General features: G+C 40.6%; 1 protein-coding gene across 3 annotated transcripts in view; it reads right to left on the reverse strand.

The window, feature by feature from the left end:
* The window catches only part of GSG1L (GSG1 like), a 56412-nt gene that overhangs the window by 31192 nt on the left and 1028 nt on the right, over positions 1-24192 (reverse strand). For all 3 annotated transcript variants that reach the window (XM_061358235.1, XM_061358236.1, XM_061358238.1), the window contains exon 2: positions 7514-7561. In XM_061358235.1, coding sequence (XP_061214219.1) covers positions 7514-7561 — 48 coding nt within the window. The remainder of the gene's footprint in view (positions 1-7513; positions 7562-24192) is intronic.

Genomic DNA, 24192 nt, shown 5'->3' on the forward strand with positions numbered 1-24192 from the left:
TGTCATGGTTAAACTTCATGTGGCTGGCATCAGCCCACCTCACAAGCGTGTCAAGGTCCCTCTGGATGGCATTCCTTCCCTCCAGTGTATCAACCGAACCACACAGCTTGGTGTCATCAGCAAACTTGCTGAGGGTGCGCTCAATCACACTGTCTGTGACTGTATGATTAATACCTGAAACTGCTTAGGTGACAGGAGAAATGCCAGCTGTTTTGGTTTTGTTTAGCTTTAGTTCTTCATTAGTTTATTTATTTTGAAAGATGAGGTGGAGCTGTGAATCATAAAATGATTCTTTTCTACATGATGATGTGTTTTCTATGACTTTTTATGGTTCTGCCACTGAGCTTGGTTCTTAATTTAATCATATGTAGGACACTCATTAGACTGTGGAACATCTTTGTGCCTATATTCTCTTTTTCCTGGTGTAGTAGTAATATAGTGAGTAGAGTAATATAGTGGAAAAGAGTAAATCAGGACTATCTCATACGCTTTAATCAATATATTTGAATTAAATGCTTCCCTTTGAAGACCTACAGTGCAGGGTTTGTAGTCCTGTACTTCAATCCTCAGCACTAGGCTTAGTAGTAAATTATGTTCAGACCTTGTGGCTAGTATTGCCCACAGAACCAATGTTCTCCATGTCTCTGGCATCACCAGCATGAGAAGCATGACTCCTGCTTTCTTTTCAGAATTTAGCTTGAATTCTGCTCTTGAGCATGGTTTTATCTTTGTATATCTAATTATTTTTTAAAAAGAACTTTAATGATTCTTAACAGATGTGTAAGAAAACACAAATAAAATGTTACTAACACATTTTTTTCCTGTATATTTAATCATAACTCTCCTAATACAAGTGCCTAGGTACTTGTCTGTCTGGGTATGTATATACCCTATTGCAGATACAGCAAGAAAAGTGCAAGCAGAATACAAAATATTCAAGAAGACAGTAGAATTGGACTACTGGACTGTCTTGGAAGGTGTATAATTCTTGTGGAAGACCCAGTTACATTTCTTTTCATTGGATGCAGGTCTCCGGTCCTTTTAGAGAATCTATCCTCTCTTTTTCCTCTCAGGAACAGCTATCCAGCTCACAAAAAAAGGTGTTTTTTTGGTTTTGCTTGTTTTTTTTTTTTTTTTTAGTTTTCTGTTACAAGTTTCATTTTTCTCTTTTCCAGCCTGAAATCTGTTCTGTGTTGTGCTTCTCATACAAAAAGTATCCCCAATCTTTGACTATATCTCTCAAACTCTTCTTTCTATATCTTTAACTTTTATCACAACTTTTCTGAGCTGGGGCTGGCAGGGGAGGGATGAGAGGTGCACACAAAGTGCTGCGGATGGGTACATCAGGAATATATGTGGTGGCATGATGACTTTTTGTTTTGTTCTTTATTTCCTACAATGTTGTTAATTTTTCTTTTCATCTTTTCTTAATCTCTACAGAGCAGGGAATTAATGTTTTCATAGAAGTGTCTGTCACCATTTCAAGAACTCTATCCTAAGGGGAAAAAGCTAATTCAGAACCCATCACTATATATGTAAAGGTAGGATTACTCTTCATGTTCACCACTTTGCGTTTATCAACACTGAATATTATCTCCCATTTTCTCTCATTCACTCGGTGATTGAGAAAGATTTGTGGACAGTTAGATGCCTGTAGTATACCTAGTATCTTTACAGTTTTCAAGCTCCACTTGTCTTTTTTATATAAACCTTTTAATTCCTTTTAATCAGCTCTCGTTTTTCTTGCATTCCCTTCTTCACAAGTTTTGGGTTTTTTTAAACTTATATTGCTTCTGCAATGATGCCGAATGTCTCACTCTGTTAGCCACAGATAGAAGGGATGTCTTGCTAACATTCTGAATCAAGTTCACCAGGCCACTCAGGAATAAGAGTTACAAGTTTCCCAACTAATTTCTCCATGCTCATAAAGTTTGTCCAAATTTTAGCCTCTCCATCATACTGAGCACGACATTTTCTCAGTCTAAACATGGGGTTTTGAAGTCTGCTCCTACAGTTTTGTTTTCTGTACTTATACCTTCTCTGACATCAACTTTAACACTGCTAGTGTAAGCCATCCCAGTGGGTGATCACTAATGTAATTCTGTATTTTTTGTCTGGGCACTGAATCCGTCCATAGGGATTGTGTTGCTCATAAATGACATTACCCTGTTATTCTGATTCAGCTTTAGTACATGACATCTGCTTTGTCTTTCAGTGTCATCAGTACCAAGATGTTATTGTCCTACTAATTATCTTCCTCCCATCAAATTTCTGTTACACCTATTATGTCAGTATCTATTAAAATCAGGCATCTAGTTTCTCTTCTCGTTAACTGCTGTTGTAGAGCTGGCTCAGGAGCATGCATATATTTGGCTCAGCTTTTTCTTTTTCTGTGCTCTGTTTAGGTGAGACTTTATTCATTTGCCGTTTGCCATGTGCTGCTTTAGCTTTGCCAGCTACTCTTTAGACAATACAGAATTTTTATTGCTTCATCTCTGCAGGATGCGTAATCATGACCTGTGCAGAGGACATGCAGAAGGCATCTCCTGCCTCTGCCAGTACAGTTTCCAATTTAAAAAGTCCCCTGTAACATTTTGGGTTGTTAAATGCTCACTAGCAATGAGCATTTTCCTTCTGCAAGGTTTTGTCTTGTCTCAACCACCATAGTCTCTAAAAAGTTTTGTTTATTTTATGCATGTGAATTTCCCTACAAGTAGGTGGAGAGCACTGCAAGATAGGCAGTTGATGATGACCTCCTGCTTTGCCATTCATTAGGGGTATTCCATAGATATCACAGCTGAGGCAAGTGATGCCCTACAGAGCACTGGAGTAACTTAGATCATATTGTACCGAACCAGTAAGGAGTTTATTCTGTGAATCCTCTCCTATGTTGGTGTGACCATCTCTAAATTTTGAACCAAGACTGACCTTTGAGCCTGTTCCTGAGACAACTTCCAATAGGAAACCTCATGTCAGTTTGTGCTTGAGTCACAGCCACTGTTGAACCTGTCCCAAAAACTCCCGAGGGTATCGCAATTCCTACAAACCCTCACTCTTCCCCAGCAAAGTTCTTCCAGTGCAAATGCTGTTTCCAACTGTTTTCCACTGGATATATCCCAGCATTCACTTACACAGGATTTTGGCAGATCATGATTCCTGTCTCTGTGTCACTGTGGTTGGCAGCTGACATTTATGCATTTATAGAAGGGCGTTTGAATCCCCACACAGTCCTAGGCAGGGGGAGGAACAGACCTGTATGTACATGTGTATAGCTGTGATGTTATGCTGGTCTGTGAAGTCATTTATCAGATCATTTGATGGGACATACTGCTATCTTTTGCCTTCTATTATGCCACCACAGTTTCCAGACATAATATTTGGCCTTGGTTTCTTCCTTTGAATGTATCCTCTATGGCCTCTTGAAAGTCTTCTTGGGCACAGATTTGAAACAGTGGGAAAGGGGAGCTAAAAGGTATATCAAAAGGTGTGATGGGACGAGGAGAGTGGTGGAGTGTGCCCCAGCCTCAGTGTTCTCATTGGGTGCTACATCAGGGAGCTTGTCAGAAAGATATTTTTAGCAAGGTTTACAGCAGCCCAAAGGAGAGGAGAGGCCACAAGCTGTATTCAAAAATAGACCAAGTAGCTGAAAACTGAGTGTACTTTTCAGCAGAACATGTAAGTGTCCCTCACTAGGTAGGTTATCCTTTTATTCTTTGGACAGAGTGGTGAGGCACTAGCACAGGTTGCCCAGAGAAGCTGCGGTATGCAGAGTTCAAGGCCAGGTTGGACGGGGCAACCTGGCCTTGTGGAAGGTATCCCTTCCCATGGCAGAAGGGGGTGGAACAGGATGATCCTTTAGGTCCTTTCTGAGACAAACAATTCTATGATTCTGTGATCCAAATATTCAACAGGAATAAAACTTTGATTAAGTTTTGTGGAGAAGATCCCAGGAGCAATTCAGAACTGAAAGATCAGGTTCAGCCTACTGTGACAGTTTACTTCCAAGTCATTTTGGAAATACTTGCTATCTTACCACTCACAACTGTAATGAAAACTAGAAAATAGCAGTTTTTGGGACCCAACAACATCTGCTCTGTGACAGCCCACTAAAATTCCTGATGATGCCCAATGTAACCAGCTATTGATCCATCATCCTTTGTTGACAGTGAATGGCAACTGTCAGAAGAAATATTTGTGGACATAGAAATTTGGGTTTTTTTTAGTTGTTATGTACCATCACCAAGCTCATTTTGTTAAGCAAATTTGGCACTAACAACCACCAATAGCTAATAAATTCAATGTTAGGCTTACAGGGTTCTGACAGATTGCTGGCAGCTGCCTTAAATGCACGGAAGAGCTCTCCTAGTGTGGGTTGGAAATGCTTATTTATACCACACTGTGGGTCTGTTTCCCCCAAATTTTGCTGTCTCCTTTTAGTAGATGTCATTGGTTCAAAGGGTATAATAACTGATCAGAGATGTAGTATCCAGCTACACTAGAGATCAGCACATATGGTTTAAAGATAGTTAGCTCAAGTATCACATTTTTACAGTAAGAAACCTTTTCATTTATGAATGCAAGATTTGTGGCAAGGATGTAGTAAGGCCCCACCATAGACAGTTTTATTTTACTTTGAGTTTTGGTGATTAGCTTTTCTATGCTAAGGAGGTTTTAAATATTATTCAGGCGTTTAATATAAACTTGCTGTTTATTTGTGTTTATTGGTGTAGAAGAGACTGTCTGTACAGCTAGACTAAGTTCTTAGGCTTCATTTTAGCATGTCTTATAAATGGAAAATGATGTGCTGAGAAGTAGGCATAAGCTGCAACAGCGTAGAAGTTGATCACAGAATCCCAAGGGTTGGAAGGGACCTCAAAAGATCATCTAGTCCAACCCCCCTGCAAGAGCAGGGCAACCTAGAGTACATCACACAGGAACTTGTCCAGGCGAGCCTTGAATATCTCCAGCATAGGAGACTACACAACCCCCCTGGGCAACCTGTTCCAGTGCTCTGTCACTCTCACAGTAAAAAAAGTTTTTCCTGATGATCAGACAGATGTTGTTTCTAGATCAGGGAAAACCAACTCAGAAGAAAACCTTGGAGAGCCTCAGTGCTCCATTGTAGTAGCAGAGCATGTATTCACAGAGACATTTTAGGTAATCGAAACCATGAACAACTTTTCAGTAGTAAGTAATGCCAAGAATATATACAGAAACCGAATAAGCTGAAGTCTCATTGTGAATATGAGTGCAGTCCAAAAATCTCCAGTTACACAATGGACTGTGGAAACCACAAAGATGTTTGTATAACTGAACTCAAATTTTGGTACTCACTGCATTTTATCATCTCTCATTTACTTAGAAGAAGAATCAAGAAACTGTCCCAATGTTGTCACTGTGTGTAACTGAGTAGTTCACAAACCTCTGACCATTAAAGTCAATGCCAGTGAGGGGATCAAGAAATGAAAAGAGTGGGCAGTTTCTTCTAACTGGAAAAGAGCAGATTAATTAAAAAAGGAATTCTACAGTGAATACAAGTCGGGCATCATTGACTCACAATTTTCTCTTCAGATGTGGTGAAAGGATCTCTGGACAGTTCAAGACTGATGGTGAAAAATTCAGATTAACTATGCTGCAGTGTCCAACTTGATCTACAGTTGTGGAATTTATCCTGGTTTTATGAGTCAGAGGTCAGCACTTTCCATCTCTGAAAGAGCATTCTCTTCTCTTTCTGTCAAAATGCCTTACAACTCCATGGAAAGACTTCAGAAATAGATATAATTTTCTTTATGTGAGCAGACAAAAAAAGTATTCCTTCCTTAAAATGGAAAAAATAGAAGAGTCTAGAAATACATACTGATGCCATGCAGCAACTCTAAAAAAGTTGCTGACAGCATTTCACACAACTAAAAAAAATACTTAAAGTGAAGCACTAGATGCCGTTTTGGAAAGTGCGTGGGTAATGACACCAAGCATTATGTACCATAATGAACTTTCACAAAAAATGGATAAAGCACAAAAACATCCCATTGTCTTTCTAACAGACACATGATGCTTGTTTTGGGTCTGTCTACTAAAAGTGTCATGCAGTGCCCGCTAGGCCTAGTACTGGGAAAAGCAGAGATCTACCATAACCCAGGTTTCCTTTTCAGTTCCTTTTACGTCTTTATCAATGGACATCATATCTCCTCTGACATGTCTCTCTTTTGGGCTGAAGAGTCTTAGTCTCGCCCTTGTACAGAACCTTCCAGGACTCTGATTATTCTTGCTTCCATTCTGTGAGCTGGACTAAAAAGGACAAAATACCCCACTATATTTTATATAAAGGCGAAGTTTTCAGATGTATACACTCCTCATGAGACAGAATACTCTCTGCTCTGTCCTCAAGTCCTTTGCTAATGCTTTCTAACAGGTAGTTTGTTTTCTGACTGCTGCCGAGTATTGAGCTAGTACTTTCACAAGAACAGTTATGCCCCAAGGTCACATCTGTGTGTGTAAGATTTAACTCAGAGCCCATTAGTGGCAGTAATCCCAGGATTGTTCTTCACTTATGTGCATAATTTATTTAGGTTTATTTACAATGAATTTCACAGAGACGGTCTCTGTTACTATTTCTTGCACTGAAATACCCTACTGCTTTATTAATGGTAATTGCCCTTCTCTTCCAATTTGTCCAGCAGATCGGCAATTCAGACAAAGTACAATTGTTGCTTACACCACTTGCTGCCTCTCTGTCAGACCTGAGGAAGGTACCGTATGCCCAAAAGGTTTTGTGGTTTTCTCAAATGATTTAACAAAATACATCACTTCTTTGTACAAACATGAATTTCCATCTGTCCTCTGGATTCTCCAGAAGCCCATTGTTAGTGTGAAGGACACCGAGAGGCTTGTGCACCTCTCCAGCTGTGGGCAGAGTGCTCTGTCTTGAGCAGGAACAGGATGGGCTCAGTTGCCTGGTTCATTAATTGAATTCTACCCAATTTTTTTCCTGATAAATACTAAATTGAAATAAGGGTTAAACTGCGATTGGGAATTTACAGCTCCAGTACCAGGTTAAAGATGATCTTCGCAGCTGTCTCTGTGCCCTTGTATTTATATATATTTTTAAAGGTAAATCAAGCAAACACTCATCTAGGTGATTCCTTCTCACAAAAAGACTTTTGGTACTGTGACTGCAGTTTTCTGACCATAAATGTCTTGATGGCCTGGGGAAACCATGTAGCATGTCCTTCCTCACTAGACGAAGAAGGGGAAAGTCTGTATTGCAATATAGATTTTTATTTTCTTGAAAAATAACAGCTGAATGAAAACACATCAGAGAAATGACAGATCTGAATATACTGAGTAAATAGCAGTGTTAAACCTGCAGCATTTGTTTCACGTGGCTGTATGTAACCTGGTTGACAGGTATGTCCTTGTGTGCTTAGGAAGTAATGTTTCCCCTGGCACTCAAGCAAAAGTAACAATACTGATACAATTTCTGAAATGGGAAGTCTTGACTGTTTTGTCTTACCTTTTTCAGAAGCCGGGGCAAGGTCGATAAAACTTCGACATTTTTCACCTTCAAAAGAAAAGGATTATTTTAGGACAGAGAAGTGGATCGGTTTTGCTCTGTCTCCTCTGTCTGACTGGTGTTTCTGCCACCTGAGTCTCTGTAGTACCGCACAGAGAGCAGACATCTACCTGTGCCTCCATCCTGGACCAAAACCACAATGCTCACAAGGCTGGACTCTCCCTAAGGATTACAGCTCCTTTGCCGAGAGTATGAAATACAGTTAGTGAAGAAAAAAGTGAGTTCTGCTAGTTGAACCCTGCTGGGTCAGCAATGCTCCTTCCCAAGGCTGGGAGCAATGTTCACTCCAAATGGAGTAACACAGTGCAAAGCACTGCAGGGGTTCGCACTGGGAGGGCACTGGCCTCTTTCATGAACACTTTGGCCCTCCTCCTTATTGTCAGGACTATCCCTGTGCCCCACCAGGGTGTGACCCAACCTCCCAGTGCCAGGGAGCACTGCCATGGGCACAGACATCTCCATAGATAGATATGACACATGTGACTAGAACAGACAAACCTGGATCACAAAGCACAAAGCAATCTAAGCAACTGCACAGCATTTAAAAAACCCTGTTTAAAAGGCAAGCAAATGCCTTGCTATGACCATCACAGCCCTGAGCCACTCCCTCTGCTTTGTGGCTGCTGCATCCATTTATCACTGTAAAATTAACTTTTCACTGTTTAGGTCTCCACCTCCATTTTTGCAGGCTTTCTTGAAAAGCCTATTGCTTCTGAGCAGGAAATATGTCTTAAGGGTTGATGTTTTGACCTTTCTTTTTTACTTCTTCAGGCAATCAGAGATTATAAAAAAAGTCCTCTGCTTTAGGTGCATCTGTTCACCAAGTGTATGTATTTTCTTCAACATGATATGTTCCAAAGTGACCAATATCCTGCCTGCCCTGAGGAATCAGAGCCCAGCATGCCTGACAGAGGTAATGGAGAAGAATCCACTTTGCACTTCATGACTTTAATTAATGCAAAGATATAGCAGTAGGATTTTTTAGTAGTTTTGCTCAATTTTAATTGCACAGTCAAAAGGCTGATTTAGGAAATGTGAGCCATTAAAAAAGAATAAACAGTGAAATGCTGTAGTGATGTTGAAATCAGTGTGTAATTTCTTCTTGGCTGTAATTAATTATATGTACAAACCAATATAAAATGTTAATCTTTCTGGTGTCTTTGTTGCCAGGATTTAGATAAACATAACCATTCAAATGATAGCTGAAATAACAATCTATTATTATAATGCTATTACTACCACTTTTTATTTACTTTTTGCAGTTTTAAACCTATGCTAAATATGCTGAGAAGTGTTGAGTACATAGTCTGTAGCCTGTTTGTGTGTGTATGAGTTCCTATAACAGAAAAGGTTCACTTGACATTGAAACGAACATTTCAGTATCTCCGTGGCAGGGGGTAGGATTTCTACTCTGCGTCCAGGCACTGCCAAGAGGACAGTCAAGAAAAGCAAGTGACACTTGACTTATCAAAGCACCAACTCTGTTTCCAAAACAGTAGGTAGGGCAGTCTATAACTGAGCAGAAGGAATGTCAGATGAGTAAGTTATTAAGTTTTGGGGCAAACAGACTAAAGATACCTGATGGATGACAGAAATCACATCATCATAGCGGCGTTGTGTTGACAGGACCCTGCAGGTCTCCTGTTCAGCCTCCTGTTCAGAGCAGGACTATTGCTAACACCTGATCAGGTCAGCCGTGACTTTTCCCAGCCAAACCTTGAAATACTTCAAGGATGGTGATACCCATTATTTGGTGACACCAAGGACGGGGTTTCTCTCCTGCTCTGGTCCCAGGGCTTCACCACCCTTCCGAAGAAGTGTTTCCTTATACCCAACTTCTCTAGCTGTTCTGTCATCTATGTGGTCATCCTTTCTTTATTTGTAGGGACAAGAACATCTTGTCCCTATTTGTCTTTGCACATGTGGTGTACTTTAGGTCCCTGACCAAGAAATAAAAAGAAATAGGTGGACTATAAAAGATTTTGTGCTGTAAGCATGAATCAGTCTCATCCAGAGACTCCATGTCTTAGGGCATGAGGTGTGTCAGGAATGCATTGACTTAAAATTAAGGGAATACAGGGAGAGTAACCTTTAAATTTGGACTTGATATAAGCAGATTAAGCACATTTTTTCATTCTAGCCATATGGATTTGTGTTTTGGGTTTGGTTTTACGGTTTGGTTTGTGTTTTTTTCATACGGAAATTACTACTTTTATCACAGTTTTGTTTTAACCTGACTTTAAACTAACTGGGTAGCATTGAGTCATCTCTCACCTGTGGTTCCAGTGAATCTGAAGCCATGTTATTCAAAACCTTTAATAAATATCATGTTATCCCAAGACAGCCAAAGGGGAATGGCATTCGCTACTACACAGAACTGCACAGCTGTTCTGAGAGCTGGAGATAAATGGTACCTTTCAGATACATGGCAAGGTATAAAGCCTCTTTAACACACATGGGTACTGAGGAAACTGATGGTACCACAGTGTTTGCCTGCAGGTGCCTTGTCTGCAGGACAGATGTAGAGAGTGTAATCATGTGCTATTTGGAGGAATGTGCATCCTCATCCTCCCTTAAATCACCTTGACCAGAACAACATCTCTCCCAGGAGAGCTGGCTGTGGCTGAGGCCTCCAATTTAAATAATATGGCCATAAAATTCTGGAGTGTCCAGAAAATGTCCTTTTGGTGCCATAGCACAAAGAATGACTGTAGATGGGAGACACAAAAGCGCGGAAAGAGGTCACATCATTTTAAGCAGCTGATGTCTGGATTGTGCCTGGGTTACTACTAAAGGTTGTGGTATGAACTGCACAAGCAGTTCCCGATGAAGGGCACTTCCCATCATTGTTCCTATTGCTGGAGCACTGGAAACCTCTCCTTCATTTCAGTGGTAACCACTGGTGGTATTTATAGACCACATTCATACTTCAACATGCAGACATGCATCTCACTGAGAACTGAAGATGTCAGCAGTGCTTTCACTGTTCCTCTTAGGATTTATTCTAAGTTATTTTTGGGTATCTTGTATAACTGATCTCTTAAGCCCTCTTAAGTTTAATTTTAGACTTGGCAAGAGTTTATCCTGCTGTGCTGCCCTTTTCCAGATGCATCTTCTCCTCATAACCATGTTCCTGGAGAGTCTTTAGAGAATACAGAAAAGGCTGTTTAGAGAAGCAACAAGAATAACATTTAGGTTTCATCCACCTATAGTCCTGCCACCCTTTTGTGGCAGCAATTCTGACAGAGGAGAAAGCCAAGGAGTGCTCTCTCTTGCACATAACTGAGTTAGAAAGCACCAACCTGGTTTGAATGCTCTTCACTTCCATGAAGGAACAATGGCCATGTACAGTGCATATGAAGCATTCTGGAGCTCAGCAGTGCTAGAGAGCTGCTGGAGGCTGAGTAGGAGGACTGACCAACCACCTAAACACCAATAAGAGCTTCTTCTACGGCTTCCCAAGGGTGAGGTAGAAACATTGTCTATGCAAGCCCTTGCAAATGCATTCATTTATAACCAGGCTGGCTCTACATGGGCTCGGTTGAGTTTTCTGGGCTACCAGAGAAGGGGGCATGGGTCATAGGGACTTCTAGGACTGGGTACCAGCAACAGCCCAAAATTTGCTTGTGTTTTTCTCCAATCTTCATTGATTAATCTAATCCTGGATATGTGTATGGGTAAGTTTATTTGTAATTTGCTGGGGAACCTCAAACTGAACCAGCCAGAGAGTGGGAGGAGAGATCTGAAAAGCCCCAAGGTCTGAGCTGGGTAAGAGTCTTGAGGTCTCGGTATGGATGATTGAGGTCTCGGTATGGATGATAGACTTAGAGCCCATGGTAACATCTAAGGGATCATTAGTGTGATGTGCTTGTGTATCAACAGACAGAACGGGTGTGCACGTATCAGTAGTGATTTGCAAACCTACTCAGCCAGAAAGGAGGAAGAGGAATGAGCTTGCTGAAAGTGATGTTGTGTTTCCGTGGGTGCTGTTTGGCACAGCTCTCTCTAGGTTGGTCTGTGTGGACACATTAGTGTCATGCATGTGTATACATGCGCGAGCGTGTGTGCTCATGCACATGCGTGCATCTGCATCTTGAATATGTGGCTAGCCTGAACTGGGAAGGATACCAACAGCAAACCATCAGGGGAGGAGAAATTCCTGGGTCTTAAAGTTCCCTGGGCTCAGTTTCCCAGGAGCATGCACAACAATTCCTCAGCCAGGCTCATCGAGAATTTTCTCATTTCATGGCTCTGCAGCACTGGAGGTCAAATGCTTTCAAGCTCCTCAGTAGTTTCTACTGAAGAAAGCTTGGCTTTGAGTTCTGTATATTCTTAGGAAACAGTGAAGATGTGGATTTTATTATGTGTCAGTGCCAGGAAAACAGAGAAAGTTGTGGCAGCATAATGAGATGGTCTCTCTGTCTTGCTTCCAGCATGAGGCTCATACTCTTTTTTCTCTTTCTGCTGCTCACAGCATGGTGGGAAGTCCTGAGCTTCCTGCCCTTCCTTGTCTTTGGCAGATACTTCTCATGGAAATTGTCTCATGTCTGCAAAACCAAATTGCTTCAAGAAAAAGTAGGGTGCTGTGTGAAAAGCAGGCACTAATCTGACTGAGCTGTGTTCTGGAGAAAGTAAATGAGCTGGTAAGAGTAAGGCTGCTTCAGGGATGGCAAAGAGGCACTGCAGAACACTGCTAATGAGCAGTCACATATGGTGGGGTGGTTACCAATGTGTCCTGTCACCTCAAACAGGTAGACCCAGACACCTCCCTTTCTCTAGCATGTGGAGATAGGGGGGTTTGCTTTCTTACCTTCTCCACTGAAAGGTCCTAGTTCACGGTGTCAGACACACTTTGTACAGCTGCGACTCTGTGCTGGAAGCAAATGCTTGTTCCTTTTACTTTTCTCAGGCAGAGTTCAGAGGCATCTGTACCTCCCTAGCCTGAACAATAATTTGAAAGCAAAGGCTAAGAAAGAAAAGTGGCTTTTCCAAATCCTCCAAATTCAATCCTGCCAGAAAGTTAAGACAAATGGATCCCATAGAGCCATCAAGTCTGCATGATATACTGGCCCCAGGGCTCTAGGCCACTTGCCCCATTAAGCTCTGCACACCCTGTGGGCATTGAAACTACATTGCAACAGACCAGATGTGCCTAGCTGCAGCTTGCAAAGTGGATGCAGGCTGATATTCTTCTGTGGGTCTATGGAAGATACTAGGGAGCAATTAGAGAGCTACATAGGGAAGCTGGAAAGACAGGTCTAGGCGCACATAGATTAGGTCTAAATTACAGAGCACAGGTATACTTCCAAGCCCAGGGTGCACACTGGAATGACTGCCTTTGTGAGACCCAAATGTATTCTACTGTTTCTTCCACCAGTTGTCTGAACTATGTGGTTTGCTTGCTCCTGACTTTAGGACCCCTCACTGCACAGCAGTGGCTGGACTTGTCCAGAGTATACCTTAATAAACTGGTGGTTTGGACTGGAAAGGGGGAAAAGGGCAGAAAACACAGCAAAACGCATAGGCTTCAAGACAAAAATCTAAATTTACAACATGGCTGTTGCAATAATAAGGACAGAAGTTGATATCCTGGATTACATATATTGGGCCTTTCCTCTCTGAACCAGTGATAAATGCCTCATTAATAACCAGGGCAGCAAAATAAAAACAACTCTGAAAAATCCTGGTTTGTATGTCTTCCAACTACACTGGTTCAAAACATTCTAGTTAAATAGTTTGACTTAAAAGAATTCTGGTAGTTCTGACTGAAAGAAGGATCTCTGTTATAACTCTGCTTTTCATCTTGCAGTAAAAAGAAAAAGCTGTCTGTATTCACTTACTCTGCATAAAATTTTATGAGTTCAAAAGTACAGTTCTGATGAAAATTTAAATGATTACATTTCATTTGAACAGCATTCCCTTTTAGTAACACTCTGGCTCCCAGCCTATGAAAGACAAGGTCCCCTTTTTTCCCAACAGGCCCTAACAAATCTTTATCTCTCCAATTATATCTGGAGTCATGTAATTTTGATGCAATCCAACATCATCTACCGAGAGTAAAATCATTGTATTTGTCTAAAAAAAGATATAACCCCCAAGGGATCCCAGCCTAGACGAGACTGAGGACTCCAACACAACTTCAGTGAAATAAAGTACTACATCAGGGAAAATACAGGTTAATGAGGTCACTCAAACTGAGCCGTATCAGATTAAATAATGACTGAAATATTACACTTTTGATTAAACTGATCCCAGACAGAGTATTTAATTGAATTTTTTCTAATGAAAAATTGAGTATTCAGCTGCAAAATCAACATTTTCCAGTTGACTGTGTTGATTTGGCTGGAGCAATATTTTCTGCTGGAAAGTAAAGTTCATACAGAATTACACTAAAATATGTTTTGAACTATGAAAACAATTGGCTTCATCTCACTCTCATAGCTCTCATTTCTAGCTACTGCCCATCAACATTTCTCTTACTTTCAAATAACCTGAGAATTTGTTCAATTTCTCAGCCTCTGCTGAAACAATTCACAATCTTCTTCCCTTTTGGGATTGTTTCTAAATCTGACTGCTACACTACTGTTCTCTTTCAGCAAACTTCAGTCTTAAAACTTTCTACCCTTTAAAGGGGAAAAATTTAAAGATTTCCACTTTTTCATTTCAGGCATGAAATGAAAATTTCCTCAATTCACATATTTGCAAAGAAATGGTAATAATTCTGTTGGGAGGTGTAATCCACTGTGGAGTTTCCTCTTTGGTTCGTTGGAGCAGTAGAGAGCTATGTAGAGGGCAGGAGGTGTGGGAAGAGCAGGCAATGCCTAGCACGCCTGTGCTAACTGGGACTAAGTGCCATGGAAACTGCATTTTCTGTGCTAAACTCTTCCTGATGTGAAAAATCTTGCACAGTATCTGAAAGCAAACATCTCCACAGGCTGCTCTCAAATCATGTCTGACTGAAACACATCCAAGTCATAAGACTCATCTGATTATCTTGGTAAGACCTGATGGAGGTGTACACACATCTACCACTTGGAGAGCTGGAAAGTAGTTCAGATTTCTAAATGATTGGGAGAACCAAGGAAATAGTGGTGCTGAGGGAGGCTTTTGATTATTCTGGTGTCAAATTTGACCTGACTTTATAATCTAGAAAACATTAAATCAACAGAGTTCTGAGGTGCTCTTAGCATTTCAAGTCACAGAATGGGAAGACGAGAGTTTTCACCTCTTCATCCCACAGGTGACCATCTGCCACACTGTGCTTACTCTGCTAATTGTAAATGTGCCAAAATAAACTAGTTATCTGCAGTCCAGTATCTGCGGGACTATCAGGTCTCCCGAGAAAACTGAGAAAAATTAGAAAGGACGTTCTTAACAGAAGATGTAGCTGATAATGTATTTGTATGAAGTACTTATTGTATGTACGTTGTTGTATGAACTACATCATTTTATGATGTATGTCATGCTTTCTACACTCCCAGGTGACTGCATTAGCAGGTGCATTTACGCTGGTGATTAGCAAAGATCAAAGGATTAAATAGCCAATAAAACCCTAAAGTCCTGATTGTAGAAGAAATGTGGTTCAACAGCTCCCACTCCTTCCACTTACTAGCTGTGGATCAATGTAGATTCTCTTTTAAACATGCCAAGTGCTTCTTTTCAGATAATGCTCAAGCAGAGTATTTGCATTGGATCTGTTCCCTAGCTCCAGAGATACATGAGCCAGGCAGGCTGAGATGAAAGTCACTGACAACAAAGAAGAAAACTCTTTTTCACTGGGATTACTGTAGACAATGGAAACATCAAAAGCTGATGTGTGCCAAAATGGAGGAAAAGACAGATTCAGGACAGAGCATTCCTCTGATGGCATGGCACATTGCTATGAACACAGGTCCTCAGTTTGTGGCTTGAAACATGCACAAGTGACTGTAGGTAAGAGGAAAAGGGATTGCTGGAGGAGAGGCAACCTTGAATGTCAGAGCCTGTACTACATCAACCTGTATTTCTTCTCCACAGTTAACACTATAACAGTATTTCTTCCCTGGTTTGCCCATCTATCTGCAACCTGTTCCTTTTAGCCATGGTAATTTAGGTTGCCTGTTTCAAAGTGAAGTCCAGAAACTTCTCACACCTTCCCTAAGCAAAGATGCTTTTTTGGGTTGAGGAGTCCTGTTTTTCCAGGCAGGCACACCTGACTTGGAGTGTGGAAACTGAGATAACTTTAACCTTTCAGCCACAGACGAAGAGGTTAAATATAATATCCAGTTTTTAAAATCAAGTGAAAAAAAAAGTTGTGCTTGCATTTATTCTTGTAAACCTTAATTTCAAGCTTCTACCTAATAACTTTGCAATAAATTCTCATTTAGTTTTCTTTTTTCTGGCCAGATGATGCACAGTGAAATCAGTCTGAATGATATTATGATGTGGTTTTTGGTCTCTCTGGATCTAGTGACTCTAGAAATGGTGGAATGGCTCTTTTTCTCAGTTAATTTCCCTCACTGTAAGCATGGTTTGTGCCCTTTTCCACAACAAATGCAGCCAGTTCAAGGTGGAATACCTTACACTGAATTTTGTTTGCCTGTGACTCTTCTAGAAACCATGTTATTCCATAATAACGGCATCTGCTTCTTGTATTTACTGTCTTCTGTAGTCATTTGTAAGCTAGATTAGCAAAGATTTATATTGCTATTTTGTTTACAGACAAGCATATTGAGTAACATTACACCAATTGACGATTAACAGAGGATCCTGCTATAAGCAACCCTATTCCCTGGTAAGTCCTCATTTTGAGATCTGTCATTAAGCAAGTTCTGTTAATCTATACAAAGAAAGTTTTAAAATCAGGGTTGTGTCTGGTGTAATTTAAAAACCATAGTGATACCATGATGATATTCCATCTTGCATCTATTTCTGTAGTCCTAAATGCATCTATTAATATTTTTCACTAACTGATTTTGGGGTAAACATCTTTATTCTGTTTGTAATATGGGGGCTTAGTCTTGGGTGTTAGTCTTCTAGAACTTTGAAGTTTATTCAATTTACAAAGAACTACTAGAACCTCTCAGATGGCTCCTTTAAGGTTACTGGATTAAATGGTTGAGGACAGACACTTCCAAAGAGAAAGGAACAGTTTTTGCTCATGATGTAGTGTGTAATTTCTCATATAAGGGGTTGTTCATCGCCTACTCCCTTACTTTCCTCTCTTATGGGTCTCAGCCTGCAGGGACTTTATGTCCACATTTTATGTATGATAGATGTTCATAGAGCTAGCAGAATAGCATAGTCTGTCTAGCAGAATCAGGAGGACCTAAAATCCAAAATTCCCAGGGCACTGCAGGCACAAAATATCCCCAACACCCTATAAAAAACTGAATGTGTATAATAAAGAACCACCGCCGCAGTAACCACAGCTATCATGTACCAACAGGAAGAGAGCAGGAATATTGTGAGGAACATGAACAGATCTGAAGACTCCTACAGCTTAAATTACTATGGCCAAGCCATTTTTTTCCTGTTGCAAAAAAAAAAAAAAGGGGGATTTGTTAGGAGGAGTTCATAAGTGCTTTTCTGAAACGGACCTTTCCCCATGTTGTAAATGAAGGCAAAAACTTATTACTATCGCTGTTATATAGCCTGAAGGAGATTTCTGATCCCAAATTAGATCCTCAGTTTAATGTTCAGTGCATGAGCAGACATATCAATTAGATACTGAGAAGCTGTAATAATGTCAATGGCAGCAAAGCAACCTCCTCATATACTGTCTCCACCTGTAGCCAATTTCTGATGCTTTGGAGAAGACATAAAACCCTTCAGAAAATGCGATATGCATTAAGTCAGCAACTGTTTTTTTCTTGGCTCTCACTGGTGACCAGTAGCAACCCCAAAGCATGGATGTCATGTAACAGAATAGAGACATGGTATGAGCAAGGCAGTCAAACCAAGATGGCTCATTTCAGATCTCCTTAAGATACCAACAAATCATCTATGCAGGACTCACTCCAAGCTTCCTCATGCCAGAAACATTCTTTTCCCCTCCTACACTTCTTTCTGTGACTTTAAGAAGTACCCACTTCAGCCTATGAATTTCCTTTGCCCACACTGCCCTCTGTGGAGGTGAAGTCCAGTGATGTACTTTCTGGGAGCCCCTCCTTGGATTTTCACTTTTTTTCTCAATGATAAGTTACTTAAGTCATATTATTTTAATATTTCCCATATATATATTTATATATAAAATATAAAAATATACATAAAGAAATATATATAAATATTTTATCGATATTTATATATATTATATATATATATATAAGGTACCATCACATCTAGGTCTTTGATACATTATACTAAAGAGGACCAGTTTTTCTTTTCTCAAAAGAGATTCTCTTTTCCTTAATAACCTTGGAAATTCCAGTCTGCATCTATTTCACCTCCCTCTTTTTCCTACCATAACTCTGCATGATGGCTTTAACAAAACGCACAGGTGTTACCTGTGCCTTGCAAAGTGGTGCTGACTCTTTCCTAGAAGAATACCTTTCCTTTGTATCACAGCACTTAGCAGTTCACAGTCACCCCAGAGACAAATATTGCCCCACAACTTATTTCCTACCTTTTACCTGCAATTGATAACTGCCTGTGACTTCACAGAATTTTATGCCTTAGTGATTGCTGCTGTTAACCTTTTTTAAATTTTTAAACTATTCTTATAACTCTATCAGACCAATTCACATTTTGAGTTATGCAGAAAAATGTCTCCTCTGTAACGCCAATATTCCCAGACTTTGTGCCATAGCATATGTGAGGAGTGCATTTAAAGTAGGATTATTCTCTTCAAATTAAGGCTTCTGTGTTAGAAATGGCAACTTCTTAGATTCCTTTTTGGCCAATGAGGAAAATACATAATCCCAGGGCTCAGTTCACCTTGTTTGAGGAGGAATTTAATCTCCCCAGGAAGTACTCACTACTCTCTACTGATTGCAGTTATGATGTTGATCAATTTAGTAACAGACATCTGCATTTGATAATGTCCACAGGTTTGCTGTAGGATTCATCTTGCGTTTTTAGGCTACATGAATTCTATCCCTAATTCTTTCTTTTTCCTAGATTGCTAATCTCAGCAATAACAGAACCAGTCCCAAACCCAAAATAGGTGATAACTAGAAATACCTGATCTCCAGTGTGACTGTTTCTGGTTTTATATTACTTGCCACAGCCTCCTTCTAATATTATTTTTTAGTCAATTGACAGCCTTTCTATTTATCCCCATGTAATAAAGTAAAATCTGCATCACAGATTCAAGCAAAAGGTCTACCTACTTCACTATCTTTGTATCATCTAATGATAGATATTTAAGGAAGAACAAAGGGATGGATATAGGGTGATTCTGCTCATGTACTCCCTTTGTAATATCAGTACTGCATCAGTAGTTTGGGGACTTCCTGGCCAGAGGTTGCTCTCATATCAGTAACACAAATGGATGTTTGCTTCCTGGGTCCATGCAATCCCCAGCTTTGGCCTTCACAACATTCCCTGGTAGGGAGCTCTGTAGGAAGGAGTATTTCTTTTTGTATATTATGCCTTATTGTTCTTAAATCACACAAGCAATCAGTGATGTTTTTTGTCTGATCTCTGTCATTCCCATTTGATCCCCACCAATATCACAGTTCTCTGTACCTTGTGCCTTCCTTCCAGCCTGATGAGGCTCAGGCTCTTCAGCATTCTCTGATGTGAAGCATATCTATATCTATCACCACATTGTTACCATTCACTCCACTCTCTGTAGTTCTGTAAAAAAAATTTTCAGTGGGACATTCCATCAAATGCTTTTCTGTAAATCCGTACAGACTGGACCTAGTTTATTACCCTTGTCTAAGAAGTGATTCATCTTGTTAAAAGGTTTACCTTTAATAAAACTATGCCTTTGATAAAACCCATTTGTTGTGTTGACCCCGAAAACTGTTCTAAGGTTGCTGCTTCAAGTCGCCTGTATCATTTTTTTCCAGTCTTCTTTGAAGACAGCAATGTGCAGATTCTTGCTACTAGCCCTGTATTTTCATGTGCCAATTATTTCAACATCCTCAGATGGAGATTATCCAGGCCCCCTGGGTTCAGTTCCTCTATCACTGGAAATTTTACCTTTAATATAGAGCTCTACCTACTCAATTCCTTTTACCACTTTTTCCTTCTTACACAATTTATAAGTAGCAATTTTTGCATTCCAGTCATGCAAATAAACCCGCCAGGTTTCAGTCATGCCAATTATATTGTATTTCTCATAATCTAGCAAGAATTCCCAATTCCTCTTGCTTTTAATTATATACTCACAAGGTGCTTCTCCCTGGTCTCTCTCTCTGGACAGAAGCCTATGGTGAATCACATATGCTTATTATCCCATGGTGGCCAGGAAGAAGGGTTATGCAGTACCGCTCTGCATTTGTGACAATGTATGGCTACTTCTTGTCTTTCTATGTCACAGATTTATTCATTCCTGCAAGATACACCTCTCTTGTTCTCTGGCTCCTTCTCAAATGTGCATTTAATATCCGTATTTATGACACATCTTGATGCATCCTTACATACCATCTAAATTCTACTCTACCATTTACTTCTTGAAGAGTGCTAAGGAATATGTAATACAGAGCATACAGACAGACCCCTTAGCCTCAAAGCATTATTCCAAGAATACAAAACAAGCCTATGTGTACCCATTTCTGATCTCCCTGGCTTCTATGGAGCATGGTGAGCAAGAGGGAAAGGCTTGGTTTTTATTCAACTGGATAGTACTTTTAAAAGGCACCTAGGCAACTGCTTTTCCCTCTGAATGTGGATGTTATTGCTGAGACTGATCATTAGTAACTTAAGTTTAAACAAGATCTTGTTTAAACAAGATCTGAGTTCATAGTTTTTTTCTATTAAAATCAAAGCAAACACACTATTGAGAAAACTCAGCTAACTTGTTACTGTTACTGTTTCCCAGCTCTGAAACTCCTCTACGTGTTAGGAGAAGATATGCCACATTACCTACTTCATGTGTTTATTTTTTCTTCACATATACGTTCTTGAGTCACAGAAACTATAGTTTACCACTGCCACTCTTGTGGCACCTCACTTGTCTGGTATCTTGTGGGGTGTCCAGGACTGACACAAGCACAGACCTAGGCTGCAGGTGTGAAACAATATTTGCACTCAAAGTCATACTCAAAAATAAATTAAATTATAGAGAACTCAGCTCGGAGACGGTTGGCCATAGACAAGGAATTCATGAGCCACGAGGAAGCATCAAGTGCCCTGTGCAGTGTGTGACTGCAGAACAGGACTCATAACCACAATCTACAAAGCTCATAGCACATGCTCTAGCTTCATGCCCCTTCAGAGCTCAGGTTCATTGCTTGTATAGAAGGTGCCTCCACCTGTGTGGGATCCAAAGCATGAACCTACTCTGAAAAGGAGAGCCTTCATCCTCTGTTTGACAGACTGGGATTCAGCATACTTTTGAGTTAGAAATTGTGCTAAATAATTGCAGGACATACCCACTAATTAAATGAATATGCTCCAGTCCCTCTATTCCCAGAGGGTATTCACAATTCTATTTCTCAGGTAGTAAATGCTTTTTGGATTCTTTATCTTCCTAGACATGCTGAATAAAAAATAAACTTTAGATTTGCAAATTATTTCAAAACTAATCATAGCATTCAATCCCTTTTAGAGATGTCAGTGAAAACTAGAAACCTGCCTCAAGATGAAGTCCCACTTTGCTAGTCTCTGCACAGAGTGGATGGCATGCTTTTTGCACCTCAACATCTGGAATCTAAATGGACATTTCAGATAAAGAGCAGGAGGAGAGGGCACTCAAAATTCATTTGATTGCAGCCTAAATGTCACTTTAAAGTGTGACTGACTCCCAGCCACTCCAAACAACTGGAAGCCCTGCAGTGCTGGCTCTTGCAGTATCATCCCTCTGGGAACTGGTCCTCTTGTGTCTGCACTACAAGATCAGCTGGGTTGCAGCTGCACCAGTGGAGGGAGCAGAAAGTTTTGACAGCACTGTCACTATAGGGAGAGAGAAGTCAAATGCTTGATGGGTAGATGAAGAATGCAGCTTACAGCTGGGAAAGTTATGAGTCTCTAGAAGGTTTTGACAGCACTGGAATCACAGAGAGTGTTACTGGCATTCATGTGTTCCTGGTGGGATTCACGTTGCTTAGCTTCAGACATTGGCAGTGAGAAATCATGGATAGGTCAGGAGCTGGAGGAATGCTGCTGACTATAGGCTGTAGCCACAGGTTCTACTGACAGGTGTGAGGCTATGGAGTGGCTTTCAGAAGGACTTTTCCTGGAAGAAGGCTGTTGCTGTCACTTTCAGTATGCTACTGGTAAAGCTTTGAGAAAGATGACATTGAAAGTATAGTGTGCATTCAAACTAGGGATTTTGATTAGTTTAACACATGAGTACTTGCGTGCTTCGTGGTGTTTTCTGGATGTTCTCTTGGCATCCTGGGTATTAATTACCAACATGATGACTATGACTTGCGATACCTACAAGACTGTGATCAGTAAGTGTGCTGTGGACAATGTGATGAGCCCATGGGACAGATTACAAACAGATATATTGAGCATCAGAGTGTATGTATAAGCTTGATCTCAGTGCTGCTGGTTGAGGCTGCCTGGTGCCTCCTTACCCTGGAAGTCAGGTAAAGTGATCACCAGTCAGTTTGCAAAAGGCCATAATAATGAACTGACAGTCTGGTATTACAAACCCATAAGTCTGAATTAAGACCTTTCATGGTTATTTTATGCTGGCAGTCTCAGGGACAAATTTACCTCTGTGCCCATTACATTGTTCCTTAGCAGAAAATAACTGTGGTAAATCCTGAATGAGGCAGCTGACTGTTTAAGCCGATACATTCCTGTAGCTCGCTGGATTCTTTCCAAAGGCTGGTCACTTCTGGTCTGCTAACTGAAGAGTACTTTTCACGAACTTAGTATTTCAAATAAGAGGAAACACACATGTGCCTGCTGTGGTGGAGTGAGGAGGGAGAAACAACGCCTTCACTCTTGCTTTCACCATAACTTTCTAAAGCTGGCTTCCAGCTATCTCCTGAAATCACCCACTACAGCACAGCTTTGTTTACCTAGTGCAGAATAGATCACTGTTTTTCTCTTCTCCCACATATAACTCAGTTTTCTGAGTGGGCTAGAGTCACACAGTTACAACTTATCTCACACATACATCTTGGCTTGGAAAGCTTTCAATATCTGCCAGAAATTTGGGCATGCTTGATTGTCCCAATACCAGCTAAGATGCTCAAGAAGTCAGAGCATTAAGCTGCTCACTCAGGCTGCTGTGGCCTATGTTTATTTCTAAAGCAGTGAGACAAATCATCTTTGTTTTCTGTAGTTTTTTTCTAACATCAAGAGGGTTACTTTGGTGCCCTCATTTCAGCATGGTAGTGTTTATTGACAGTCCCAAGGCTGAAGTTCATCAACTTGCGTTTCCATACATTAAAATGGGTTTTAATGACCAACTAATTCTTAAGCATTATCCACAAAAATAACAGTGAAGATACACAGCACCTTGTGATGAAATGGACTGTGAGCTTCTCCCCAAGTTTGCCTCACTTTATAGTACATCCTTACAGAGAAGTTTTACCATGATCTCATAAACTTCTCATTATCAGGGAGGTTATGTCCTCAGAGACACAACATGTAGGATGATTAACTGTTTTTCTCTCTCAACAGTGGTAAAGTATCAACTCCCCAGTCTGCTCTTTGGGCAATGCCACAAGCCATCACCATTTTACACTGTGTCACATTTGTAAACTTTATTTTCCAATCACATAATCTAGTAAAAAAGCTTTCAAAAGCAGAGCTTGGATGTTAGCTCTACGAGACAGCTCTGGGAGTAGGGATTGTCAGTTTGCATCTTATAAGACTTAAATCAGTCCCATGGCTGCTACCTCCCATCCACCCTCCAGTGTTTTACTCCTGGTAGAAGTGCCAGGCTACAGCAGAGGAAATGAATGCTCTGAACAGCTGAAGAGACATCTTCTTGAGCAGTTCTCAGCAAGTAAATGGCTGAGTGGGGAACAGGAATGAGCCTTCTTGTGCCCGGTTGTGCCCTTTAACTGCCATTTCACTACTCTCCTTCAATAAGCATGCAATTCAGCCACCAGGAAGGGATTATGGGTGGTCATTTGTTTAAGAGATAACAGAAAAGAGGCAGTCCAGGCTATGGCATGATAACAACTGTGACTTTTGTGCTTTCCCTGTCATTCAGACACTGTCCTAGGTTATTTCAGGGGCAATTACAATTCGATGTCAGAACCTCCTTAACAACTACCAGCCACTGTTCTTTGTGCGCTCCATGGAGCAGCTCTCAGAAGGGAAGCACTGACCACACTGGCTGCAGTGCCCATGAGGGTAGCACATACTGCTTATCAGAGGCGCAGCTGGCTTCAGAGCACAGACCCTGCATCAGCCAGCAGGTAAACAAGCAAATCTTTGCTCTTGTTGGAAACAGGTTGCTTTTCAACAAAGAACTGTTAAAATCCTGCCTTTCTCTTCAGGGTGAATCTGCTTTAAGATACAACACAGAACAGCTTGCCTGTGTGTTTATCACACTGAGC

Source organism: Neopsephotus bourkii, unplaced genomic scaffold (genome assembly GCF_033783945.1).
Source record: "Neopsephotus bourkii isolate Nb327-2 ecotype Australia unplaced genomic scaffold, CSIRO-AGI_Nbou_v1 NB_940, whole genome shotgun sequence".
NCBI classification, from domain to species: domain Eukaryota; kingdom Metazoa; phylum Chordata; class Aves; order Psittaciformes; family Psittacidae; genus Neopsephotus; species Neopsephotus bourkii.